The following is a 25675-nucleotide window of genomic DNA, read 5'->3' as shown; positions in this document are numbered from 1 at the left end:
AAGTGGGCGAACAGAAACCATTAAAAAGTAGCAATTATCAAAGTTGAGATAAATGATGCTGTCAGAGTCTGCTATCATAAAGGCGTAAATCATTTCCGCCTTGCCCACTTCATTTCTGCTCCATGCACAGTAAACAGTAATTGTGTAACGCGTAGGCAAATATGAAGACTTCTGTTCTATTCAGCCTGGAGCTCATCAGTGATGTGGCATTCATGCAAGAACCTATAGTCAGAAAAAAATCCCCCCTGGTAATAAAAAAACAACAACAGTACGCTCTGTGTCATTACTGCACCATCTCGACCCTGATAAAGGCAGGGCCTCTGGCAGAACTCTACCTTGTAAAGCTGGAGATGCACAGGCACCTTTCATGTGTCTTTGCCATCTGATGGAGGCGCTTCTCAGGAATTGAGAGCCTCAGCATGAATAAGGAAAGGGCCATGCTTGAAAATACACTCACATACATGCAACAAGCAATATCAGTATCAAACTTAAGGTAGACATCTTTGACTCTCGAGATCAAATGGCTCATGCTGCATAGCTCCACGGAGAGGAGGATGTGGAAAAAAGGAAATTGGATTAATTCCCGTGAAACTTGTGGATGGGTTTGAGTATGACTCACACTGATTTTTGGTGATCCCCCTGACTTTTAGTGCCACCAGCAGGTTGACATTTGAGGTTCAAAGTGAAATGCCTCAACATCTTTTGGAAGGATTGCAATGGATTTGTTACAGACATCACATCCTCCTCAGGATGAACCGTAATAACTTTGTGATTCCCTGACTTTTCATCCAGACATCATTTTTTAAGGTTAAGGTTTGTGGCTTTAAAGATCCATCATCCCTAACTTGAGAAATGCATAAATACAGAAGTAGTGATGGGGAATGAAAGTAAATCAACACACTAAAAAGTATTTAAATTATCTGACTATAAGTTGTGAGCACGACCTAAGCCATCCAAGCTCCTATGTATCTATGACATGCAAGGAAGTGAGGAAGCATGAATCATTTCTCCCTTTTCCTCCATTATTATCATTTTCAGCCACCTCTCATTAACAGCATTACAGAGGACGTCTTGATATTTAGCATCAAACTTAATGGAATCTGTAATCGTGACAGGATGCTAACGCTGCTTATAAACTGCTGGTAATAAGAGTCGTTGTCAGGAAAATGGTTTCACAAGAGTTGATGTGTCAGTCAGGGGGAGGGTGGAGAGGAGATAATAACTGAATAGGAGAGAGGATGGCTGTAGAAGAGAGAGTGGAATTAGCCACAATGATAATGAGTCATGTCTCAATGTGACTCTGTTACACCACGCAGGCACAGCAGCACCTTATGTCACTTCCAAACCCTGCAGACTTCTGTTGGCAACCGTCTGCTCACTGCTGTAGGTTGGATCCGACTACAGAAACATCATGGTGCTTAGTGTGCAGTTGTAAGGTTTGATTGTTTTTGGGTTCGTTATATCTGACCTTCATCACTGGCAGAAAATGAAAGACTAGTTTTTACTCTGAGCCAAAACTTTGAATGATTGAAGGACATTTTAAAATCTATAAACTTTGTCAGTAAGGTGGGTGTTCTGGATATGTCTCAGGTACTGAAGTTATGTTGCAAACCATCCTTAAGGAGTTTTTTTTTTACTATCCTCTTGAACATTACATACATTTACAATGAGTTATATTATGGCAACTGCTTGGCTTCTGCAGCCCTTTGTCACCCAGAAGTCATGTAGCTAAGGCAGACATGCCCAAAATTAGGCCTGGGGGCCGATTGTGGCTTGAGGTCCATTTTTATAAGACCCTCAGCTTTTATCTTACAATGTAGTAATCATGGTACTGAAATGAATCATGTTCTGAATTAAGTGGACTTGCATTCTGTAAAGTGTCTTTGAATACTTTAAAAGCGCTGGATAAAATATTGTATTATTATTATTATTGTTATTATTATTGTTGTTATTATTATTATTATTATTATTGTTTTTTTTTTATTATTATTTTTTTTATTATTATTATTATTATCATTATGCACAAATAAAACCAAAGATTTAGTAATCTCTCACAAAACTATATTTGGACTGTGCAAAGGCTACTTGTATAAAGTTAACACTCTGTACATTCTGCAGAAACTAAAGAACTCTTACAGCTGACATGTTTAAATTCATGTATTCATCACAATTTGAAAATGTAATTTATTAACATCTAGAGTTCCAGAAACAGAGCAGAGGACACAAGACTAGATAAATACTATGAAATTGTGCAGAAAAGACAAAATATGGTGCATAAAAAATGCTCAGAATGCAGGATAAGAAATATTATAAGATAAAAATGTTTGCAACTCTAGAACTCTTAAAAACACCATGACAAAATCCAGATCCTAATCCTGAGATTTTAAAAAGGTCGACCTATTTTCCCCACAATGCTCCCTACTGGAGAACATTTCCCTGGGGTTTGCTGATGTGTATACAGCATGTAACGCTGCAGAAAACCAACCAATTATCATCTGGTATCAAGAGACAATTAAGAGACAGGTGAGAATTTATTTCTTAAGTCTGAGACGATGGTACAACTATGTTTAACATTTAGTTCCTGTTTTTTTTTTTTTCTGGAAAAAAAAAGGTAGAGAGATAGTTATCAAATAAAGCGTTTAGCCGTTGCTCACAGTTAATAAATACATCAGTAAGAGCTGCTGGCCTTTGGTCACTTTCATAAAATCAAATGTGACCCTCCGAAAAAGTTAAGAGTTAAGGGATACAAGTATTTTTTGTGTTCTATTTGTTTGTTGGTTGTTGGTTGACTTGAAACCTGAGATCCTTAAACTATGTGAGCCCAGAGTATTAGAAAATTCAGGCCATGGTCTGGTTTGTTCAGGAGTTTGCTTGCACCTCTATATCTCATTACGAGAGAATATCTAGGTGTCAAAAGAGCTCCTGGTTGAGATGAGAGGCCACTGGGTAGTGAATGCAGAAGCAGGAGTTCAGTGTGACAGTAACATTTTCTCTTATATTCGCTGACAATACTACTTAGTCGACAAACCAAAACCAGAATGCCTCTGACACCAGAAATCTGCATTTTGTCCACAGTCTTTATTACTAGAATCTGATTTGACAGACCGCACAGTTAAATTTGGTAAAATATAACATAGGTTAGACTGAACAAGGGTCCAAAACTTTGGCTTGATGTGAAAATACTGCTGAGTGATGGTGATGTACGATTTAAGAGAAGAATTCTATGATAGAGTGATATTTTTCCTCACTGAATATGTCTCCCACTAAGGTCTGTTTCCAAAAATCATCCAATCTAAAAACAGCTCCTGCTTTCCTTGCTGCAGTTATGACAGTACTATGCTAGAAGACATGCTCCTGCTAATGTGAATACACACTGATAACCAACTGGAGCCCAATAACAGATGTCAAATATAAGCAGCACACAGCAGGAGCTGATGTGGTTGTACCAATACTGCCTCTGTGATTAAGCTGAGTTGGATTGGATCTGAAGGAAAAAGCAGGAAGGGAGTTGTTTACTCGTCCCTTGCCCCTCAGAAACTTATGAGAGCGCGCACGCAGACACAGACACAGACACAGACACAGACACAGACACAGACACACACACACACACACACACACACACACACACACACACACACACACACACACACACACACACACACACACACACATACACACACACATAGATGCACACAGAGCTGTTATGGGCACATTCATTTTTTGATTCAGATTGTCAGCACTAAAGTTGAGCAATTAGCATAATGCTAATTTTTAATTACACTCTAGGGTCCTTAGACAGGTTGTCAAAATCCTAAACCTTCTCAAATATCATTAAAAATAATAACAGATAAACGGGCTCGGTAAAACACTGTCAGACAGCAGCAACAGTGTGTGTGTGTGTGTGTGTGTGTGTGTGTGTGTGTGTGTGTGTGTGTGTGTGTGTGTGTGTGTGTGTGTGTGTGTGTGTGTGTGTGTGTGTGTGTGTGTGTGTGTGTGTGCGCGCAAGTATGAATGCAAACAGAATCATTCCTCTGTTCAGATCTTAAAAAGCTGGTTTCGATCAAGACAGCAAGAGACTATTTCCAAGAATTAATTCAAGCAAAGAGATGGGCTTTTTTTTTTTTTTTTTTTTTTAACATCTGTCCACATCTTCATGTTGTGATCAAGCGCTTTTACAAACTTGTTTCCCAGAAGAGTCTGCGCAAAAACAGACAAAAGAGCTGTTACAGTGGGACATTTTTAAATTAGAGTATTGCCATGAGAAGTACATATATTTTAAGCTTGCTTAACAGCTCCCTTTAGCCCACTCTGGCCATCATCCTTGTCTAAATAACAAGCTAAGAACCCTTCTGAAAGCTAATTTACTTTTAATATGTAGAAGCATTACTCTCTGGTAGTCCATTTTAAATAGCTTGTTAAAAAGATGTGTGCTTTTTTTCACCCCAAAATTCCCTGCAGAGCTAAGTATTAGCCTGGAGATGAGAAAAGAAGTCCCTGCAGACTCAAAACTGAACAACTCATTTAACATTACACACACTCATTTGTTTTCTTGATAATAAAAAAACATAACATGAAGGGAGTTTTATGCCCCTTTGATAGTCCAGTTTGGAAATTTCCCACTAGACACGATTTAAAAGCAGCTGTATTTTACTGGCAGCCCAAACGGTCCGAGCACAAGCTCAGTTTAATGAAATAAAGTATTCCACATGTAGCAGGACTGTCTCTGGAGAGTAGAGGCATTTTTAAACCTAATCAATGAACAGCGTTCAAGAGGGAGACAGCAATGGACTGCTAAAGGGAAAGAATCAATTCAAGTTTGGATAGGGGGTTAAGTAAGGGATGTTGTCGAGCTTTGTCTTTGTATACCATCATGTAAATGATGGTATACAAAGACTGCTGTAGCCTGAGGTTCTCATCTTTTGGGTTAATTCTTCCTCAGTGCACTGAATCTAATTCCCAGAAGACGCAGTCTCACGCAAGAGGCTCTAAGACATCAGAAAAAAAGACACTGTACTACAGCAAGAAATAAGAAACTCTAGTTTTTCCTACCTCATGCAAAAATGTGCCAAACCTCTTTGTGCTGTCAGAGAGAGCAGTGTAAATATATGTGACAGTAATAAGAGAGGCATGTCTCTGCCACTGGAGGGAGCAAAACTAAAACAAAGACAATTAAGAGAAACAAAGAGTGTGAGTGCCTTTCACATGGAGGATTCTGACTGAAAGCTGTTGTGTTTTTGTGGCTTCAAAAGCTCAAAACACAGTTTCAGAAATACTTCACATAAACTCCTTTCCGCCATTGGAGTAAAGTGGCTGGATGCCTTTGGTTTGTTGTACAATCTACATACAAAATTCTGCATTTTTTCACAATTACTTTCTTTTCTTTATGTATACCTTTATGTATTATCTTTTCCATATCCAGAGTGAAATAATAGATTTCTGGCTCTTAAGCAAGATGTTTATGGCTTTTAGAGAATACCGAGAACTGGTTCAAAACTAATGAGCTGTCTGACAATAAAGCAAAGAAAAAAAAATTATCCAAATGGCGCTATCACTCCACACGGAGAACAGGTGCTTTGTTTGGAGTTGGCTGCAATTAGCTTAATTATGTAATATGGTAGTTGACATCTCAGCATCAGCTCTAATTTCCTGGCCACTTTTTCGATGAAGGGGCTGAGCCGACCAGCATTTACTATGTCTACAACACTAACCATTGACAAGTAACTCATACAGCCCCTAAATAAAACAATCAAAAAAAAGAGCGAACTACCCCTTTATTGAATTAAAACATACAATAAATGTTCAAATGGTTGCCACAAATAAAGACATGGGCTTTTATGTCAGGCTGTAAATATGTCAACTTATGTATGTAAAAGAACAAGTTCATGTGGGGACTTTTGGATTTTGAAGCTAGCCTCAGATGGACATTTAAGGTACTGCAACTCGCTACGATGATATTTGCCTCATTTTCTCAACGCAGAAGGTTCCCAATACGGTCAGTTTTGGTAAGTTGGTGTTAAATATCTTAACAACAATAAAGAGTCAAGCATATTAAAGTCTTATGTTCCATGTCTGCAACAAGCCAGAAATTCAATGTATTCTGTTTTTTTATATATTTGCAGTAACAATGTTATGAATCACTCCAGGTATTTTGGAGTATAAATCTCTGAGGACTCCAGTCTGCATTCATCTCATACAAGATGTTCATTCCCTTCTCATTGTTTTCCCAGTGGATCAAAAGGTCAGGCTACAGTTTTAAGATGTATGACGGATAATTTTGAAGGGTGCAGAGGAGCTCACTGGATCCCACAGCACACCCACTCATGATGTATAATGACCTATGGTAATGTATCCCCCAAATCCCACTCTGCTTCTCAAGTGCTGTGCACACTGCATGACTCCCACCAGGAAACAATATCAAAATAGTGATAAATCTTACGCACTCTGTGTGCTACCCATTTGTCAGCCTTTTGTGCTCCATCTTTTTCATTTAGAAATAGAACTTCATGTAGAGCTTAAAAGATAATCATTAGTTGCTCAGAGATCATTTTGTCTTCTGTTGTGGAGAAATTCACATTCAAGGGTATTTTCTTTGACATCAGAAATGAATCAAACCAAAAACCCATCCAGTTCAATGTTTTTGATACTCAAAATGACTAATAGCTGACCAAATAATTAAAAGTGTATCTAGGAGATAAAGAATTTTAATGTTTTCTTACAGGTTAGAATTAGTTCAGCTGATACTGTTCAGTTCATTGCACTTTCTGGTGTTACTGCTCATGGTGTCACTTTTGAGAGGGTGGGTGAGTGAATGAGTAATGAATACATTTTCACATTTCTGTTTTTGCAATCCCACCTTACACCCCCATACACCATTCACCGTCCTAAACCATTAATTCTGTGGCCCATTGTGTACAGTCTTGACAAGCCATAAAACCCATTTTTATCCTCCACAATGGCTCTCTCAATTTGTCTTTCCTTCCCTAATTCACGCTCCCACTTCCGACAGCCTCCAAAATTACATACTTTCACAATGTTTTCAGAGGTTTACATTGGACAGTCATTGCTCTGCTTGTTATATGCGCACATCCATTCTTCCTTCCAATAAACACAAGATTGTTTTCCTCACACTTTTGGGGGCAATACAGAAAACAGAAGAGAAGTATAACAGGAACAAATGAGGACAGGTGTAGAGGGTGGAACAATCTTTGTAAATCTGTCAGGTTCTGCACAGGTCATTGATTTTCCCTTAGAGTTAGGGCAGTTATAAAGAAATAAAAATGTGACATTTCGCCTTCAGTCGGCCATGTACCACATGCTTTCTTTCTGACAAGGACAGTGACATTGGTCTTTTTCTCAGTTTTATTGCTGACCCAACATGAACTTACTGTGCGTTGAAGTTAACATCAAAACTTTGTAGGGCCAAACTGATGAGGGTGGTTTGCAAAGTGATTTTGAAATAGCAAAAGTAGCCACTACTGACTTCTTCAACCACTAGCATTGCTGAAGACTGGGTACATCATGTTTAAGAATAACTGGTTACAGTGATAGAAAAAGATTACTGTACATCTAAATTAAGTTATTTTGGTTTGAAAGAATCTCTTTGAAGCCTGTGTCCCAATTACTGAGGCTATGATGCAAGTTTATTGTGCCACACAGCTGCTTTCCGGCTGTTTACACACAGTATTAGCTTTGCCTATGGGCCAAGTATTAACAGCCGGGGTTGTTGAGTGTGGACTGCTGTTGTCTGTTTTTCAGCTGCCGAGGGGTCAGTTTGGGCCGTTGATGATCCACTGTAAGCACTGGCAGGATGAGTTAAGCTCCATAATAACACAGCACTAGCTGTCACTACAAAGCTATCATTTAGAATTATGTTATTAGATTTGTGAACAAAGAGGGGCATCTCTGCTAACAATAACTATGCTAAAAATGCTAACTGCTGACTGTTTTATGGACAGCAAACCTCTCCATCATTCAGCAACATGTGATCCTTTGCCTTTCCCTGGTTAGCACTGAGAGACCCAAAGTATGTTATTCAGGGCATTAGTCTGTCACATGCACTGTTGTTGTGAAAGGGCCAAAAAATATTTGTAGCTCACATAACAGTCCAAAAAGCTGTGATTGCAGAAGTTGTTAGACTCTCTTGCTTGCTTTCATTTTGATGGACAGGGTTGTAAAATCCTCATCATCATCCGTTTCATCATCGACATTTTATTTTAACATTTGTGTTTCTAATGATATTGAGAATCACTGGATTTGCTCTGCTCTCTGACTGTATTATGACAATGAAACTCAAGACTTTTAGAGACACAACTTCCAAGTGCTTCGAACTGTGGAGTTACAAAAGCAATGGTTTTAGCAAACATATGCCAGCATAAAGCCATTCAAACTACTTTGTACGTGCATGCTCATCACTGACTGTGACTGTGCGTTGTATAGACGAGGGACGCACCAGACCAAACAACAACCATGGCAACCATAGCCAGCAGCAGTGTAAAGCTAAGTCCTTCGAATTCAAAGTCTCACGTTTGGGTCGTTTTATTGCTCCAAAACGTGAGGTGACATACCACATATGTTCACATGGGCATGAAAATTGAAAACCAAAGCATTTAAATCAATATCAAATTGTATTGATATCAATATCGAATCAAATTGCAACCTAAAGAATCCAAATCGAATCAAATTGTGAGGTAGCTTAGCAATGCTCTAGCCCTAGTCTTCAGATGGCATGCGGAACTCAACCAAACATCAGTCAAGCTAGTCTAAGGTAGAGACAGAGTTGAAGCTACCTTGCTAACTACTGAGTTATGAAAATCACAGAATGCTGCATAATCACATCATGAAACCAAGCAGAAAAAGAAAATATATTTGGCATGCTGCCAACGTCCTCAAAATGGCCAAAAAAAAGGTTGATATCGAGCACAGTGTGTCAGTCAGGAAAAGTATGAGAATGATTATTTCTGTTGAGTTTAAGGGAAATCACACTTGTGTCACATGCAAAGAGAAAGTTGCCTTTTTTAAGGAGTATAACCTTGCATGACGTCATTCGACTAAACCTTGAAGAATCTTCCAGTTCTTTAGTCATACACTTCTCAAGAATCACCCAAGAGGAGCTATTTCTCAGTTCAGCATTTTTTCTGATCACAAGTAAAGTTTACAGCACTGGTCTCAAAAGAATAAGCCCCGATATCCACAACAATTTTATAACAATCATTGCTACGCCTACCAGAGGTTGAGTTAAACTAAACACCCGAGAGTAATTGGCCAAAAAATATGACTGACACAACTGTCTCAACCCACAGCTGGTGTCAATTTCATGAGAGATGTGCTATCAAAGTGTGTGACTGTTGAATCAGAGCATGCAGCGAGGAGACTGGGTGAAAGTTTACACCGGGTCAAAGAGACCTCACAGACACAAGCTGGAGACAGAAGCTAGCCTTCTATCTGCCAGATAGACATATATCAACCCTGAACATAGCATATGACTAGATTAAAATGCTAAATTACATCAATCATTATAAAAAAAAAAACATATAACAACCTGTAGCACAGTATCCAAAGTACTGGACACAGAGATGAGCACACTTAAAGACAGAGCTGTCATTGTGACAAAATGTATTCCAGAGTTCATGAAAGGAGGCAAATCAAGGAAAAGGTTCAGACTTAGCAATGTCCATCTTCAAGCCATACTGAGGGTTTCAAGTGCCACCTCTCTCAGAGCAAAAGTGGCTCAGCTGTCTGAGAAGAAGCACTCTCAGGTGTCTGAGAGCAACCATTCAGCAAAAAAGCCAAATGTGACTGTAAAATAGTTCATATGAAGATTTACAGTTGATAGGAGAGTTAAGAAACAGTTTTGAAACACCTGAAGTAATCCCCTTGTGTCAAGATTGGATGCGTAGTGGTCCTTGGGTAATTTCAGTTTGAGACCCCTGGTTTAGAAGATGGACAACTTTTAGATTTGTCATTTTTTGTTAAAGGTCCCATATTATGCAATAATCCCTTCAAGTCTTTTAGTGAAATTTGTGGGTCTTTGGCTTTCCTCCCAGCCCACAAAATGTGATATTTACTGACAAAACCTGTATTTAGTAGTGCTTGTGAATGTAAAATCCTGACCTAAAACAAGCTGTTTGGATTTTGGGGATTTGCCAACGTCAGCGATTCTCTTTTTTGACCAATCAGGAGCAAGTCTGACCTGATTGGTCCATAGGAGCAGATACCCTCGAACCCCTCCCCTGCTGCTAGAGAAAAATCTCTCGAGCAGCGGGGAGGAGAATGCCAAAGTTGAAGAGCCATCACTGCTCTGTTTTTGGCTGTAAACAGCCACATAGTTGGTAGCACAAGCTTCCCATCTCAGAAGAAGACAAGACTAAGTGGCTAGAGTTCATTTATCAAGGAAATGTGCCTGCTTCACTCAGTAAAACTGTGCATGTGTGTGCTAGTCACTTCACGGCCGACTGCTTTTCCAATTTTGGATAGTACAACAGAGGGCTAGCGAATAGACTGGTCCTGAACCCAGGCGCATTACCAACCATCCACCAACAAACCTCGGACCCTGGAAATGTGAGTATTTTAAATGCTGTGTGCTGTGGAACAGATGTAAGAGCTTTTCCTCAGTGTCCCCCCTGTCTCTGTGATAGCTTCAGGATGCTAACTTTAGCTGCAGTTAGCCTGTTGTTTTAGCCTGTAATGTTACGGTAAATGAGCTTTGCTGTTTGCCAAACACTGTGCACTCGGAGCTCGTGGCGCTGCTCTCAGTGAGGCAGAAGAGCGGGGCGGTATCAGTGGTGGCTCATTTACATATGAAGGCCACGCCCACTAAATCAGAGCGCTCTGAACAGAGGGGCTATGAGAGCCTGGAAACAATGCTGCTGTGCTTGAGTTATTGGCTTTTTCATTTCATGAAGACATCAATGATCCATATTAAACTGCAGAAAAGGAGCATAATATGGGACCTTTAAAAAAAAATCAGACAAAAAAGAAGCGGTTAATAGCCTCCAGTGGTTAAGACAGTTTGAACATTTTGTTACACTGGCTTTGAAGCCCTGTGTGCCAGGCTTTCAGGATTGCTGTAGACTTATGGTTTTGTTTAAAGGTCAGCAAAATTACATCAGTATCATCATGATCAAATATTACAAGGTTTGAACAAGACTTTTCTTCAAAGCCATTCATTGGTATTGCTCACAGACTCAACATAAGTTTAAACAACATAAATCTTACAATGTTGATCGTGCATGTTGCGAGGAATTCCCTGATATTTTTTTTAAAAAGACAGAAAGTATATGTGTCATCTTCTTACTGCCTTTGTTGTATACAACATATACATATTAGCAACACTAATATATTCTGAGGGCTCTGACTGCTTTGTAGTCAATCTGTACAACACACCCAGAGTTTAATAAAAAAATTCTCCCTTAAAATACAACTTGTTCACAGATTTAATGTTGTGCTCGAAGCAAAACTGAGCAGTGAATGAATGTGACTAAATGAGCAGAATATATCAGTGTGAGTTAACACACTCTCGAGGTCAGCAGACACACAGACACACATACAAGTACCTACACACTGAGATAACAATTAGTGTTCTGGCAACACGTTTGAAAAAAAAAACTGCAATCCACTCGAGGTCAAAGAGGTGTCCAGAAGCCCTTGGGACTTCCAGAGCAGGTGAGATCTCAGTGTGCGACTATTAGCGTGTGCAGGAGGAGCAGGGTGCACCGACAGGTCAGCACACTTTCTTTTCCGTCTCATCACACCGGAGGAAGCAGAGAAGCTGAGCCAACCAAGGCGAGTAATTCACTTTGTTCATTATTAATTAGTTGTGAATGAGAATATTTCCCATTTAACTGGAGCAACGGGAAGTCATTACATGCAAAAATACTCCTCATCGGACGAATGCCTCACATTTTGTTCCCCTCGTTTTTCTTGACCGGCTGAAAGAAGTAGTCACAGTGATGTTACATTCTGACAGAAATCCTTCAGACTCCCATGACTCCCGGGGAAAAGTGATGCTGCCCTTTTCAAATGGAGCAATGCAGCAAGGTCCCCTCATACGTTGATAAAACACTGATGGAATACTGATGAAAATCTATCTTTGGATGGCAGTCGCTTTTCTAAGCCCGAATTTGAGTCAGAAAAGTCACACACAGGAGTATTAAGTATCAATCAACTACATGAATGAGGATGTCTTTGGAGAGTTTATTCATAATAAATGAAGGAGAGAACTCATAATATGTGCAGAGGAGATGAAAGGATAAAGGTAGAGAGGATGTTTTCATAGCAGCATCTTAAGACTTAAGTTGTTTTCTTTTTGTTTAGGTCATGAAATAGCAGACAGACAAAAATGTTCTTTTACAATTTGAAATCTTTAGGTATTTTTTATCTTCTTCCCCTGTGGCTTATTTTCTGTAAAAGAACACTGGCTATATCATATAAATTCTTGTTTATTACAGTATACAAGAATTTTTGGATGAAATGGCTCTTTTCACATTTCCCAGGGTGACAACATGCATTACATGTTTGGGTTTCTTCTAACAGATGAATGAACAAACAACACCAGTCCAAACAGAATTCATTTGGATCCATGATTTATTATATATATATATAAAAAAAAAGTTACATTTGATCTTGATTCAGAGTTTTACAGCATATTGATAAAATTTTAGAGTGTTTGCACTGATGTCATGATTTGGGTAGTTACCCAGATGTAGCCGCATCTGGTGGCCACATTGGAGGTACACAAACATAAAAGCAAGAAAAAAAGAACAATTTTGCCTAATAAGCGACGCATACAGGGAGTTAGCATCCTTATCATCATAGAATAGAATAGAATAGAATAGAATAGAATAGAATAGAATAGAACTTTATTGTCATTGTAACAAGTACAACAACATTGAAGTCACAGCAGCAATCAAGAAAACAAAAGTAATAAAGTGTATAGAAAATGCAAAAAGGTCCATAGAAAATAGATGATGAGAGCTTGCCCGTCATTCTCCAGATCAGCCAGTCTCCACCTCCACAGGGTCCAGGACTGAGCTTCTTCAGTCATGCTCCATCTCTGTCTCCTGGATCCTGTCTGCTCACAGCAGGTGAAGCTCTTCCAATGTGGCGTTGGTGTCTGATGTTAGCTCCATCAGCCATGTTTGTGAATACCATGATGCACCCTGCCTTCTGGTATTCCCTCTGTTGCTGGGCTAGCACAGCTAGCTAGCTCCATCTTATTGGAGATAGATCTTACGTTCCCAATAACGATGGATAGGACAGGTTGATGTTGTCACTTCTTAGCTCACACCTGAGAACCAGCACGTCGTCCTCACCTCCTTCTCTTCACCTTGTGGGAAGACATCAGGCCTTACACCAGTTAGCATTGACATGCTACAGGCTGCTAACAGCTGATTTCACATGTAAACAATACAGCCATGGTTACATGTAGGATCTCCAGACAAACACAAGAGAAAAAGTAGTAAAAGTATCACCAAAGCCACAAAAAGTTTGGTGTCCATGACCAACAAATGAGCCATACAAAGTAATGATCCACTCCAAATACAAAGACCACGAAAAAAGAGACGAAAAAAATACAAGAAACAGACAAAGAAGACAGAGCTGCCGCTAAAGGCAGCCATAGCCAACAGGCATCTAGCAACAAAACAGCTCCCAAAAGGTATGAAAACAAAGATGTTTCTACAATAATTTTCATGGAAGAGGAGGTCCATGGAATAAACAATGTTCTTTAGGGAGAGGCTCACTTAAAAAAAAAAAACCTCTGAAAGACACCGAGTTTTACTTATATATCCAACTATTTATTGTCATGAATTACCTCTTAATCAACGTTATAATCTATCATTATATATTTACTTTTACTAAAGTGTGATTTTAAGATGCTATGAGCAGTGAAAATGACCCACCTGACAGGAAATGTTGTGAACAGACTTGAATGTTGAGATAAGTGACAGATTATTGCCTTGCAAATCCTAATGGGGCTTAGCTAACTACAATGTTCTTCGTTCTTCAAACAACTATTTACACTCTTCACCTTGATCTGCAATAATTCTTGGTAGTGAAAAGCATAGGAAATGTTTTTACTTTGATTAGTACAGCAAAAAAAAGTGCAAGAATTTACCATTTTGTGCCACAATAATCCTATGTACCTGTGAGCTCAATGCCGTTCTGTTGTGAGAATACCTCCAACATGGTCAAGCTTGAGTTGATTACGTCACATGAAAACTCTGTTTTTTAATTGTGCTGATCTCAGACACAGTTCTTTAATAAAACCATTTGAAACATTATAAATCCAGTGTTGTGCCATTGTTTTGTTTTTTACACTGAATCATCCCTAAATGACTCAGTAGACAAACGTAAGCTTGTTATGGAAATGGAGGTAATAAAACCGCCTTTGCCAGAACTTCCCATCATGTCTATAATGTTCCTTTATCTGTTTATCCATTTGCAAGCATTACAAGCTTTACTGCACTGCAACTACCCCCGCTAACAAGCACAGAGGGCGAAATAAGGCTGTAAACTGAGGGCACAACAATGTCAAGCTTTCACTTTCTCATTTCTGTACTGCGTTTATCTGAATATAGACATAAGCAAGTTAAAAATCACTGCTGTGTACAGTGTTTCCTCTGGTTAGAGGCAGAGATCTTAAAAAGAAGACAAGGTACAGACTGAATAAAAATCTTGACACATACAATCATTTAGATAAATTAATTAGCCCATGTGGTGTAGAACTGCTCAACCAGTACTTGTTCAGAATCAATTAATAAAATGAGGTTTATCTGATACAAAATTATTCATAGTTTAGTCTATTTTGTGCTTGTTTGCTCCCTGGGTATCTCCCTTTCTGGATCATCACTTATGTCAAATACTTTGGTCCCCTGCATCTTGTTAGTTTACAAAGAAGAGTTAAGTGTGAGCAGTGCAAAGATGCTCATTGGGAATCTGCTATGCACCAGAGCATTCAACCACAAAGCTTCACATATGACTCGCTCAAGTCTGCGTGTGGCTTCCTGTAAAGATAGGTCAACGTGTTTTTTGTCTCGCAGTCTGCACAGCTCTTTAACCTCAGTTGGCAGTCTTCTGATTCTGCTTTTTGCTGAATCCCTCAACGGATTCAGCCTGATTGATCGTAATGAGTTTAGGGAGCTCCGACATGGCTGGAAGTGTGCTGGTAATGGCCTCCTGTCTCCTGCTCCTTGCCTCTATTATACAAGGTAATCCTGCTACACATGTGCTGTTGCTCATGTAATCAACAAACTATGATGGGATATTCACCAAGGGTTTGAGTTGTGTATTGGTTTCTTGGCTGCCTCAGTTCAACGCTCTGATTTTATCTGACTGCTTCCCAATGGACTGCAGCCCGTATCATCAGCTTTTAAAGTGTGAGTGCTTTTGTCTCCTTACTATTTTTCTGCTTCCTGTGCTATCTGATGTGCTCGACAGGGATCCAGGACGAGGTGTTCTATCAAAAGAAGATAGAGGCACTAGTGGGCCAAAATGTGACCTTACCCTGCTTTGTGAAAAATACTGATGTCCGGATAGCCAGTGTGGAATGGAGAAAGATGCCATATGAAACCAAGCTGGTTCTGCACAGCCCACGGTTTGGAACACATTACTTTTGGCCTAATGTCACCATTCAGACTGAGAGCAAGTCCCTTGGCTCTCTACAGATTTCCAGGGTGTCCAAGTGGGACAGTGGTGTCTATGTTTGTGATCTTGCAACCTTTCCTTTGGGCTCAATAAGGAGAGAAACACAACTGGAGGTCAAAGGTAAGAGATAGAGGAGTACATGAAGACCAGTACATACTGATATGGTAATGATATTGATACTGCAATGGTGACACTGATATGTTGTTTATTTAAAAAAAAAAAAAAATAGTTGAGCACCTATTTGTTACCAGTAGAGATTGAAGTAGAATTACAAGATTGTATGATTACCAGCACCAACAATAGCATTCATATGGATACCAATACAGATGATGACATGTACAGCTGAGTAGTGACTGAAAATGAGTCTCAATTTTATATTAAGTTAATAAAAATTGTTATAAAGATGAATGGAAAAAACACTGACTGATATTTCATGCAAATCATACTCCCAGCAAGCAGATATTTGAGCAAAATGTACATTTTAGGGGTGCACCAGATAAGAAATAAGTTGCATCTTAAATCTTAGACATAGCCCAGAGAAAAGTTCCCTTCTAATAGTCCCCCTTAGAAATGTATGTCTGTGATTTGTCCTTCCCCCCTTCATTTCTAAATAATTTTCTCAGTAGCAGCATTACTGTGTGTTACAGCTGACACATGGTTTTGGTGTTCTTGTTTTACACTCACTATGGATTCTTCAAAATAACTGTGTTGCTGTTAGTTTTCTGGCTGAAGTTAACAGCTGTTACTATCAGCCCCAAGCCTCTTCAGTGACAATCAAGCATGAGAGGCAAAATTGTAGACAACCAATTAAACAAAAACTAAGCTGGAGGAAGAAAAACAACAAAAAAAATGACATTTTGTTTTTTTTTTGATGTTACACTATTGGTTTAGATGAACCACATGGTGTAACCAAACAATGGCAAAACTATCAAAACACAGTTAACTCACCACATGAAGTCATGTGTTCAACATGCTGTTGCTCACTATGGTGGATGGATGAAGTAGCAGTGTTAAGCTACAAGCATTTTAGACCAATAAAAGTAACAGAGAGTAAGATAACAGACAGGTGCCTTTAAATCAGACATGTATGTAAAGAAACTTGTGCAGACTGTTGGTATCACTGTATATTTAAACTTCCCCTTTCAGTTTCCGTTTTTCAGTGGTTGGCTTGTTTGTCTGGCACTTGTTGCATTAGTGTCAGTCACAAGGGTTGTTCATTAACATCATTAAATCAGACTCTACAGGTGCTTACCTATTGTTTTTTTTTTTTTTTGCATTACTCCTTTTTATGAGTGACTACATTTCGCTGCTCATTAATACAACCTTTCTAGCAGTATTAGATTTAAAATGACACCTGAAAATCACTGTCAATATGTTCAGGAATGTGCGACACGTCCTGTGACTGACGCAGGTCATAACTCGCAGGGTGTGATTTATTGCAGATGGCAACAGTGAAGCTGAAAAGGTTGCATGACATGGGGGGGAAACAGTTTACTTAGTCTAATCAGGTGACTTATTTTGACATGATGTGATATCTTACCCAATTAGGTTCTTTTATGTTTTACATTCTGACTGAGTTGCCATGTTTGCAAAATCAGCTCTTATCCATGATCCTGACACTAAATTAGGACCATACCCCAAACTGCAGGGGTGGCCATTGCAGAAAATGAAATGTTTCGTGTCTTTTAGTTTGCATTTAAGGTGAATGTTAATCTATTGGAAATGTAAGGGGTACTACTGTCAACTTAAAAAGAATTGGGCCTGTTGATTGCTTTTTTTTTCAATCATCCTTCCTGCTATTTTTGACAAATTGTATCCTGATAAGTCATGTTGTAAGTAAGGATGGGTACCTTGGACCTTGAAAATTGGCTACCCTTCTACTCCCTCACAGTCACAAGTATGCATTTAGGTACCTAAACATGGTACCTTGTGATTTTACATGAACCGGTACCTGGTACTTTTGACAGAATTCGGTCGGTACCTATAAAAGTACCTAATTCAGTACCCATCCCTAGTTGTAAGGTCAACACAGCAACCACTGAATTACAGAAACCAGTTAGCATAGGAGCAAGTACAGGAAATATTGCTGTCAGATCTACTTGTGCTCTCTTTCCATTTTTTAAGCAAATAACAGGTTGTATCAGCTTTTACTTCACTGCTTCTCTAGGATACCCAAGTTATAAAATAATAATCTTGTGGTCAAGAGTCATTCATTTAGCACCAACATTCAGTAAAATGTCTCTTTTGGCAGGGTCAGCCCAGTGTCCCCACATCCCAATGGTCTCACAAAAGTTTTTTTGGAGGCACTTCATTGTGAATGAATGAATAAATGAATGAATGAATACTTTCGTTTTGATCAGCTGCAGCAGATATCGTCACAATAACAATAATTACAATAAAAAAAATAGGCTGATTGGAAAGAGTTTCTGCAGAAGCAGATCTTATAGATGCCAAACCTTGATTTCATTTCTTCAAGCCACACAAACAAAAACACATTATGTGCAAAAAAGTCCCTAGAAAAGCAGGAGATGTGGGGGCATAGAGCTTAATTTTGAAAAAAAAAAATCTTAGAAATGTGGGAACATAAAGCTGTGGGAAAATAGGCATGCTTCTTTTTCAGCACATTGTGATATCACTAACAAAAGGTCGAGCTCTGCCCTCTGTTAACTTAGGGGAGCTGACTGAACAGAGACTTACAGAAACTTTTTGAGCAGCTTTTATGCAAGCTTTATGATCCATTTTTGATAAAAAATTTTCTGTTTAGTTTTTATGTTAACTGCACTGGAGCTTCACTCCACTTAAATGCTATTTACCACTGAGCAGCTGTATATTATAATTGCGAGGCAACTTCTAAGGGCATTATTTAGTACAATATATTCATGTCTGTTCCCATGTTTGGCTTATTTTCTTTGATTAGTTATGCAGTCGTACAATCACACAGGCACAGTACACCCTTACCCTCTTTTCAGTGCAAGGGAACTAAAGAGGTGTTACGACCACATGGAGGCAGAGGATAATTACAGGAGGTGTTCATATCAATAATACTTTGCCGATGGAAGCAACCTTGTGTGCTCATTTTACAGTGGATGTTTTACACAAGCATTCTCTAGTTGTCAATCTAAATTAACCCACATTTTGTCTTTATTAGATGTTGAAATAAAATGTGATGCTAATCGCACCGTTGAGGTCCACGCTGGAGGGAATGTGTCCATTCACTGCTCACTGTTCCCTGGTGCACAATACAGCTGGACCAAGGTAATTGAAAGCAGTTTATCAACCCTCTTCTCTAACCCTAGACATTTTTTTAATTATTAAAACATCAAACTGATTTGACTTGAAAATGTACAATGTAAAACATCCCATTAAAATGATACATAATCTTGTTTTGCCCCAGGACAAGAAGCTGGTGTCAGGGAAGGAATCTCTGGTGCTTTGGCAGGTGACTGAGGCTCACACAGGGGTTTATACACTCGCTGTCAACACGGGAGCTGAAAGCGTGTATAAAGAGTTTATCATCATAGTGCTAACTGAAACCACAAGCTCAAATACAGGTGAGCCTTCTTCTTTTTTCCACTATTTTTTGCAGCTGTTTCTCTCTTTGTGAGCTCCTCCATTTCAGCATTTCCTCAGGGCTAGATAAACAATATAGTGAGAGGGCCCAGGAGACTGAATGACTTAATAAACTTCACTGGACCAGAGAGCTGATACTTGACTTTTATTATTAAACTGCAGCTCACTCAATTTTAATTTTTAATTAGCCTAAAGGGAAGAGAGAGATTCAGGGGATTTTGAGAACCCACAAGTCGAGAAATGTGAATCAATTGAGCACTACAGGCCTGTTGGAGTGAAAATCTCAATTATTTGCTGCAAATCAATTCCCCCTTGGTATCAAACATTAATATTGGACTAAGCCAAACTAAGAGCAGGCACTGAATTGTAAAACAACCAAACTACCTTTTGTCAGCCCCCACTGCTGACAGAAAAGCTCAGTGTTGTGCTGTGAGTAGGTGTTGCTTAATCAGGAAAATAATCCCCGCTCGTCTGCTTTCTCATCCTGTGAACGTGCTTTCTGGTGAGACTTTCAATACAGAAAACATGAGCCACACAAACGTCACACCATACTTCCTGCTCTTCAGCTCTGTCTGTTTCAAAACCGCAAGAGCAAACACACTCAGCAGCGGCCCTGAATCATGACACGGGAAGAGAGCACAATCTGTTGGCCAGATTGGAGTAGTGCAGCCAGAATGAATGGCTGAAATCAATGAAAGAGAATATGAGATGGACACTGCTTTGGATTGGATCACAATGCAAAGCAGAATGGAATTTTATCCAATAAGACTGTAAATTAGCAAAGATCCCTGAGCTGTGTCTTAGAGCTGATGAAAAATAAATCCTGTTGACTGTATGAACGGGTTTTACATGATAAAAAACAAACAGTAGAAATAGAGAGAAGCACGGTGAATGAACTGTACTCATAATTCTGGAATACATTTGCACAATAATGCTGACTTTACAATTCATGCCAGCACTTTTGCTTAGGGGTTAGTGCCCATATCTTCACGGTCCAGCTTCTTGAATAAGTTCTTTGCTTTTTTTTCCCATTGATTATGCACAGGGTGCTCGTAAATGCCAACTCGGCCCATGTTTTAATGATGTATCGCTGGGCACTAAAGCTTTGTGGTGCATTATTCATACTTCTCTTTCTTCATTCAGCTTCCCGGCATGAAGCTTGTTGAAGTATACGTTTAAAATTTCAGGCAACAAGTAAAAAAATAACATTTATTTTCCACTCAGAGACTCAGGGGAAGTTAATGCCTCTGGTAAAGAATATGTTTTAACTTTCTGTTAAGCCATCACTATATCTGCATTTCAATTTGTTTAGATTTGACAGGGTAGAACAGATCGCCATGGGAGGCAGATTGTATTTCCATCTCCAACAGTAACCATTTTTGCCTGTTTATATACTTCATGCTACGCTAAGTGGCTGCTTCTTCAGGATACCAGACCTGATTTCCTTTATCTAAAGGGGCTGTGAGGAATTTGAAAGAGATCTGGAAAAAGTCTCCCTTCTAGATATGCCTGACAGTAATCCCCCCTAAAAAGTGAGATTATCAGCACCAATACTGTTTTGAATTGCTACTTCCTAGCTTCCAGGTTGGGCCGACCAGGACTGGATTGATTTACAGCACATCTAGGTCTCTATGGCAACACCATGCTGGCTGACGAAGTTTAGTAGTGAGAAGAGATAAAACACATATATTTGTGTTTTTCTCTGCTGAAAACTATTTCTATGACTAATTTTGTAGTAATGGTGGACACAGGAGCCATACTGTCATACAGAAAAAAGGACAGAAGAAAGTTAAACGGGAGAGTGATACAGTCCAAGCTAAAGGCTAACACAGGGGCTAAACTGTTAGTGATAATGTCCATTCCAGCCCACAGTCAGCAGTTATTCTGCAGTGGTCTGTTCAAACTTGAAAGTCTCTCAATAAAGCACTGGCTACCAGCTGCGCTTAATATAAACGGCTACTAAACTACATACGAACTGACAGTGTTTACTTGTTGTCACGTTAGCCTACAGACATGTCAGAGCACTGGGCTGACAATGTCGCTACATGTAGCTGGCCACCACAACGTCTGCTTGATGTTACGTTTCAAACTGTAGCGTTACGTACCTGTACTGTTAAGTCCCTTACCTCGGCCTGTTGTATCCAGTAAAAAGTTGTCTAGAACAAAGAAAATTTATTTTGATCCTCTCTCCATTTAATTTCAGAACAAACACACGCCTCACTAAAAGTAATTACGACAGTGTGCGGAGACTCCGGGCCAGAAGGTGGCGAGGGAGTACAATTAAAACAGATCCTCCTCATAGCATCTTTAAGTCGCTGTAAACTTGTTGATACAGCACTAAAAACTCAGACACACATAAGTCACGAGTCCACTATATAATTAATTAGCAGTAGAATTTCTCATAAGATAAATTAGTAATGGATATTTTATCACTGTAGACCCCAAATCAATATCCCATTTGCTCTTGACCTGAAACACGGCCACACACCAGCCAGGGCTGCACATTTGGTTACTGCCTGCAATAATGCCATAATGCTCTACAACCCAGATGCAAAATAGCAATTATGACACTTAAAAACTGCAGCAAATTGAGGTTCAGCAGTATATTGATGTAGAAAACAGAGATTAAGTAATATGTAGGCTGGTTAACTTGACTGAAAAAAATGTTTAGCCAGCACAGACATGTGGCCATTACCTTGCTAGGACATCCAAAGGCTAGAAGAGCTAAACATTGCTAAGGTTAGCCACACTCATCAAACCCACTTTGGCTTAATTCTTCACCCAAGGTCCCTTTCCCAAGTTAAATAAACTGAGCTCATTTCTGATCCTGGCGTTCATCCAATGCTTTTCTTATCTTTAACTTGCCGGTTAGTGTGAATGTAAATTTCCAGTAGCTTCAGAACATCCTCACAGTGAACTTTACAATTGAATCATAGCCACAGACTGCTTTTTTGCTATTCTATAGACTACTTTTCTTACACAGTTAAAGACAAAACATTTGCCTTTATTTATAAATGAACTGAATAGAAAAAAAGGGCACTGGAAGTATTTGCGCTTGAAATTCAAGGCCAAGCCATGTTTTGAAGGTGATGGCAAGCATCGTGATACATCCTTGAGGAATGTTTTTCATAATGGATCTCAATAATATGGACTTACAGAGAGAAAATTAGGTCTGTTGAAAATGGTCACCACATATAATTGGTATTTCTCTTTAAATAAATGATAACTACGCAGCTCAAAAAAGTTTTATACCAGGTCAACAAACATCGAAGCTGATGACGCCTCTAAGTGTCCTTGTTTTGCTTCTTTCAGGTCTTGTCACATTGTCACCTCAGTCTAACATAACTGAGACTCAAACAACAGACGGCAACTTCAAAACATCCACCACCCTTGGGATCTCAACCATCAACACCACTTCAACCATGAGGGATTTAACACTGAACCATTCACAACACAACAATGTTCCAACCACTTCACCAAATGACACACAACTCACATCAACCCTGGACCCACGCCATTTTAACACTTCCTCCAATCAGAAGTTAAGCACGTCCACATTGTCTGACCAATCAGCAGCCAGCAATCTATCCACAACATTAAGTCACAACAGCACAATCTTCAGCCCCACACAGGAGACGAGGAATGACTCTAGAGGTGATGTTACGAAAAATGCTGACTATCCAGAACCAACCCCAACTCTGAGCACTGAAAATACAACCATTGCCACAGAGGAGGAAGGTAACTAGTGTTTTGTATTTCACCCAATCAGTCCCCAGATCACATGCATGTTGTTCTCAGGATGGGTAGATAAAGGATTAAATGCGGAGCCTCTCCTCAGATCTATCCCTTGTGTTTGCCTCAGTTTGGCTGTTTAGAGGCGCTCCCAGCCTGTTTCAGGCCTATTATTCGCTCTGAGGATTACGAAATGAGAGTTAGCTTTGTTTGTGGTCAAAAGGAAACTAAAACTTAATAAATGAGCAAACAAATACCGATAGCGGAGCTTAACACCTGAAAAACAAAACTCAGTAGAAAACTACAGCTTAGCAAAAGACTCCTCGCCTTCACCATGTGTATATTAGTTTCCATTTGGAGGCTGTGTACATTTAGATTTCTCTGGATAGTTTTCTTTTAGGCCAAAGCTCTTTTTGATGAGGCATAAGATATTTGGCTCAAGAGGCCAAGGAGGTGTGAGGTGCTTTCTCAATACGTTAGTTTTGTTTTTGACTAATGTTGCCTGATCTATAGCATAGAAACCAGCCTTACCTGAACTGTCCTCCTGTATGACGCTTCCCTCTCTTTGACCATGCTTCTCAGATACTGCTGGTGTCAGGAGTCATGTGTTGGTGTTAATAATCATTCTGTTGCTGGTATTGATCACTGTGGGTGGCTTTCTCTATAGAAGACATATCGTAAAGCAGAGGTAAGAATCTGATCCACTCAGCCATACTGACTGCCTGCTGGCATTCATCCAGGGTCATACACCTGGTGGCCCTGATACACATGAAAAATCAATATGTGGGATAGACGAATAAGACATATCAAATCTGCATCTCTCCCTGCTAACTTTATCACCACCAGTCAATAAAGTGCTCTCTTACTTTCTCTCTCTTTTGTAGGATGGATCTTCCTCCTCCTTTTAAACCTCCTCCTCCTCCTGTCAAGTATACAGCAGCAAGGCAGCAGGAGATCAACACACAGCGTTACCCCACCTCTCGGTGTAACTCTGTCAATGAATTTGAAGATGTGAAACTTAACTTAATCGCATGAAGACAGCTCATAAATGACGTGTATATAGTATACATGTGAATAAAAGTGTAAGCTCCACCCGTCCTGAGTTACATGCAGACCTAAGAAAATACATAATAAAGTTTATTGTTCTCTGTGTGGTTTAAACTCAGTTGTGTCTTTTCTTATGTGTTAATACTCATGATAAAAAAATTGTACATACAAGAATAAAGATTTCTGACTCTGACTATAACATTTCAGGTGCTTGTGTTAACTCTCACACATTTGGTGCTGAAACAGTATGCAACTTGTAACCATTCCTGGGCCATTTTAAATCTGAACTGAAAACATATTTATTCAGGATGGCTTTTGATACCCAGTAGTGTGGTGACACTTTTATACTTTTTTGTTTTATCTTATTGCTTTTATTCTTTTTATAGTTATTGTTTTTACTTGCTAGTTTTTATTGTTTTTATATATTATCTATTATAAAAAACTTTGGTTCGCCTATGAGTGGTTGTAATGGGCTGTACAAATAAAGCACATTCACATTTACATTTACATTCACAAGATTAGCTGTGTGTTTTTTGTTAACAGTATGGAAATATGAAACATAACTTAACACATTTACCCTTACAAAGTGAAAGGGATGAATTGGCACATCTTGTAAATTTGGCACTGCACATTTCATTTAGACTATGCATGTTAGTAGTACCAGTCTGCATCATAAGCTGGATTTTGTTTGTTTGTTTTGTATAGAAAGCAAACTCTTTGATCTATACTATATATTCACTTTAGGATTTCCTACCCAGACACTCCTTACCTCCTGCTAATGTAGCTCAGTATTGTTAAAGTTCAAACTTAAATGTAGGGCTATATCAAAGACCACTGTTGTCCACACAAACCACAGAATGACAATAAAGATAAAAAGGCAGCGGCTTTGACCTCAGACCACAGGGGCTAAAGGGCTAGTGTTCATATTCATATACTGGAAAGAGACATGTTAACAAACTAACATTTCATATTTCTTAACTTGTGTTTTTATTTTTCGCAATCTTAGATTAACTTTCTTCAACTATCTATCTAAATGCACAAGTTAAATGTAGTTAATGATTTACATTTGATTTCAGAGTAATAATGTTTCCACATGCATAGTGCACACACCAACATTCACGCACCAACATTCACACTTACATTCACACACTGTGCTTTTACCGAGAAACATTTGCAGCTGATTTCTTATTCTTCCATTTTTCCGACCTCAATACCAAAACCACAATGTACCATGTGTATGCAAGACATAAATTATTGCTACACACAGGTCTGAAGGCCACACACAGACATCCTCTGCAATAAATAATACTCTATTTTAACACACTCAAACCACTATACTTGTTATTCATAGCACTGTGGGGACAAACTTGCTGTCTGGGAGCTGAGTAGATGGTCACCACAGGTAAACCATAGTGTGTGAAATATATAGTGTTAACCGAAACTGTTAGATTACCTGACAGATCTGTAAATGTTTACCTTTTTTGCCTCTAAAACATGATCATGAAACATGCAGATGGTTGCTCTGAGCTCAACTAATATCAGATTAAGAGAGTTCTGTACTGTTTTTATCTACTTTACACTTCAACATTTGGTATGTCCACCTGTAGCTGCAATTACAGCAGCACATGTCTCTGGCCAAGAGTCCATATATTTCCTGAGAAATTCAAAGCTGATGTTATCCATG

At 39.1% G+C, this 25675-nt stretch overlaps 1 protein-coding gene across 1 annotated transcript; it reads left to right on the top strand.

Moving 5' to 3' along the window:
- The first annotated feature begins 15101 nt into the window (after window positions 1-15101).
- LOC141792176 (uncharacterized) lies at window positions 15102-24030 on the top strand. The gene is made up of 7 exons (XM_074673014.1): window positions 15102-15206; window positions 15436-15762; window positions 18791-18897; window positions 19037-19193; window positions 22525-22950; window positions 23527-23632; window positions 23829-24030. The coding sequence occupies exons 1-7, from the start codon at window positions 15125-15127 to the stop codon at window positions 23977-23979; spliced, it is 1356 nt and encodes a 451-aa protein (XP_074529115.1). The 5' UTR covers window positions 15102-15124; the 3' UTR covers window positions 23980-24030.
- Window positions 24031-25675: the final 1645 nt, after the last annotated feature.

The sequence above is a fragment of the Halichoeres trimaculatus genome, unplaced genomic scaffold (assembly GCF_033239565.1).
Source record: "Halichoeres trimaculatus isolate MK-OKI-2021-1 unplaced genomic scaffold, fHalTri1.1 fHalTri1_scaffold_6, whole genome shotgun sequence".
NCBI lineage: Eukaryota > Metazoa > Chordata > Actinopteri > Labriformes > Labridae > Halichoeres > Halichoeres trimaculatus.
Note: the sequence above shows the minus strand (reverse complement) of the source record. Positions and strands in the feature narration are given on the sequence as shown.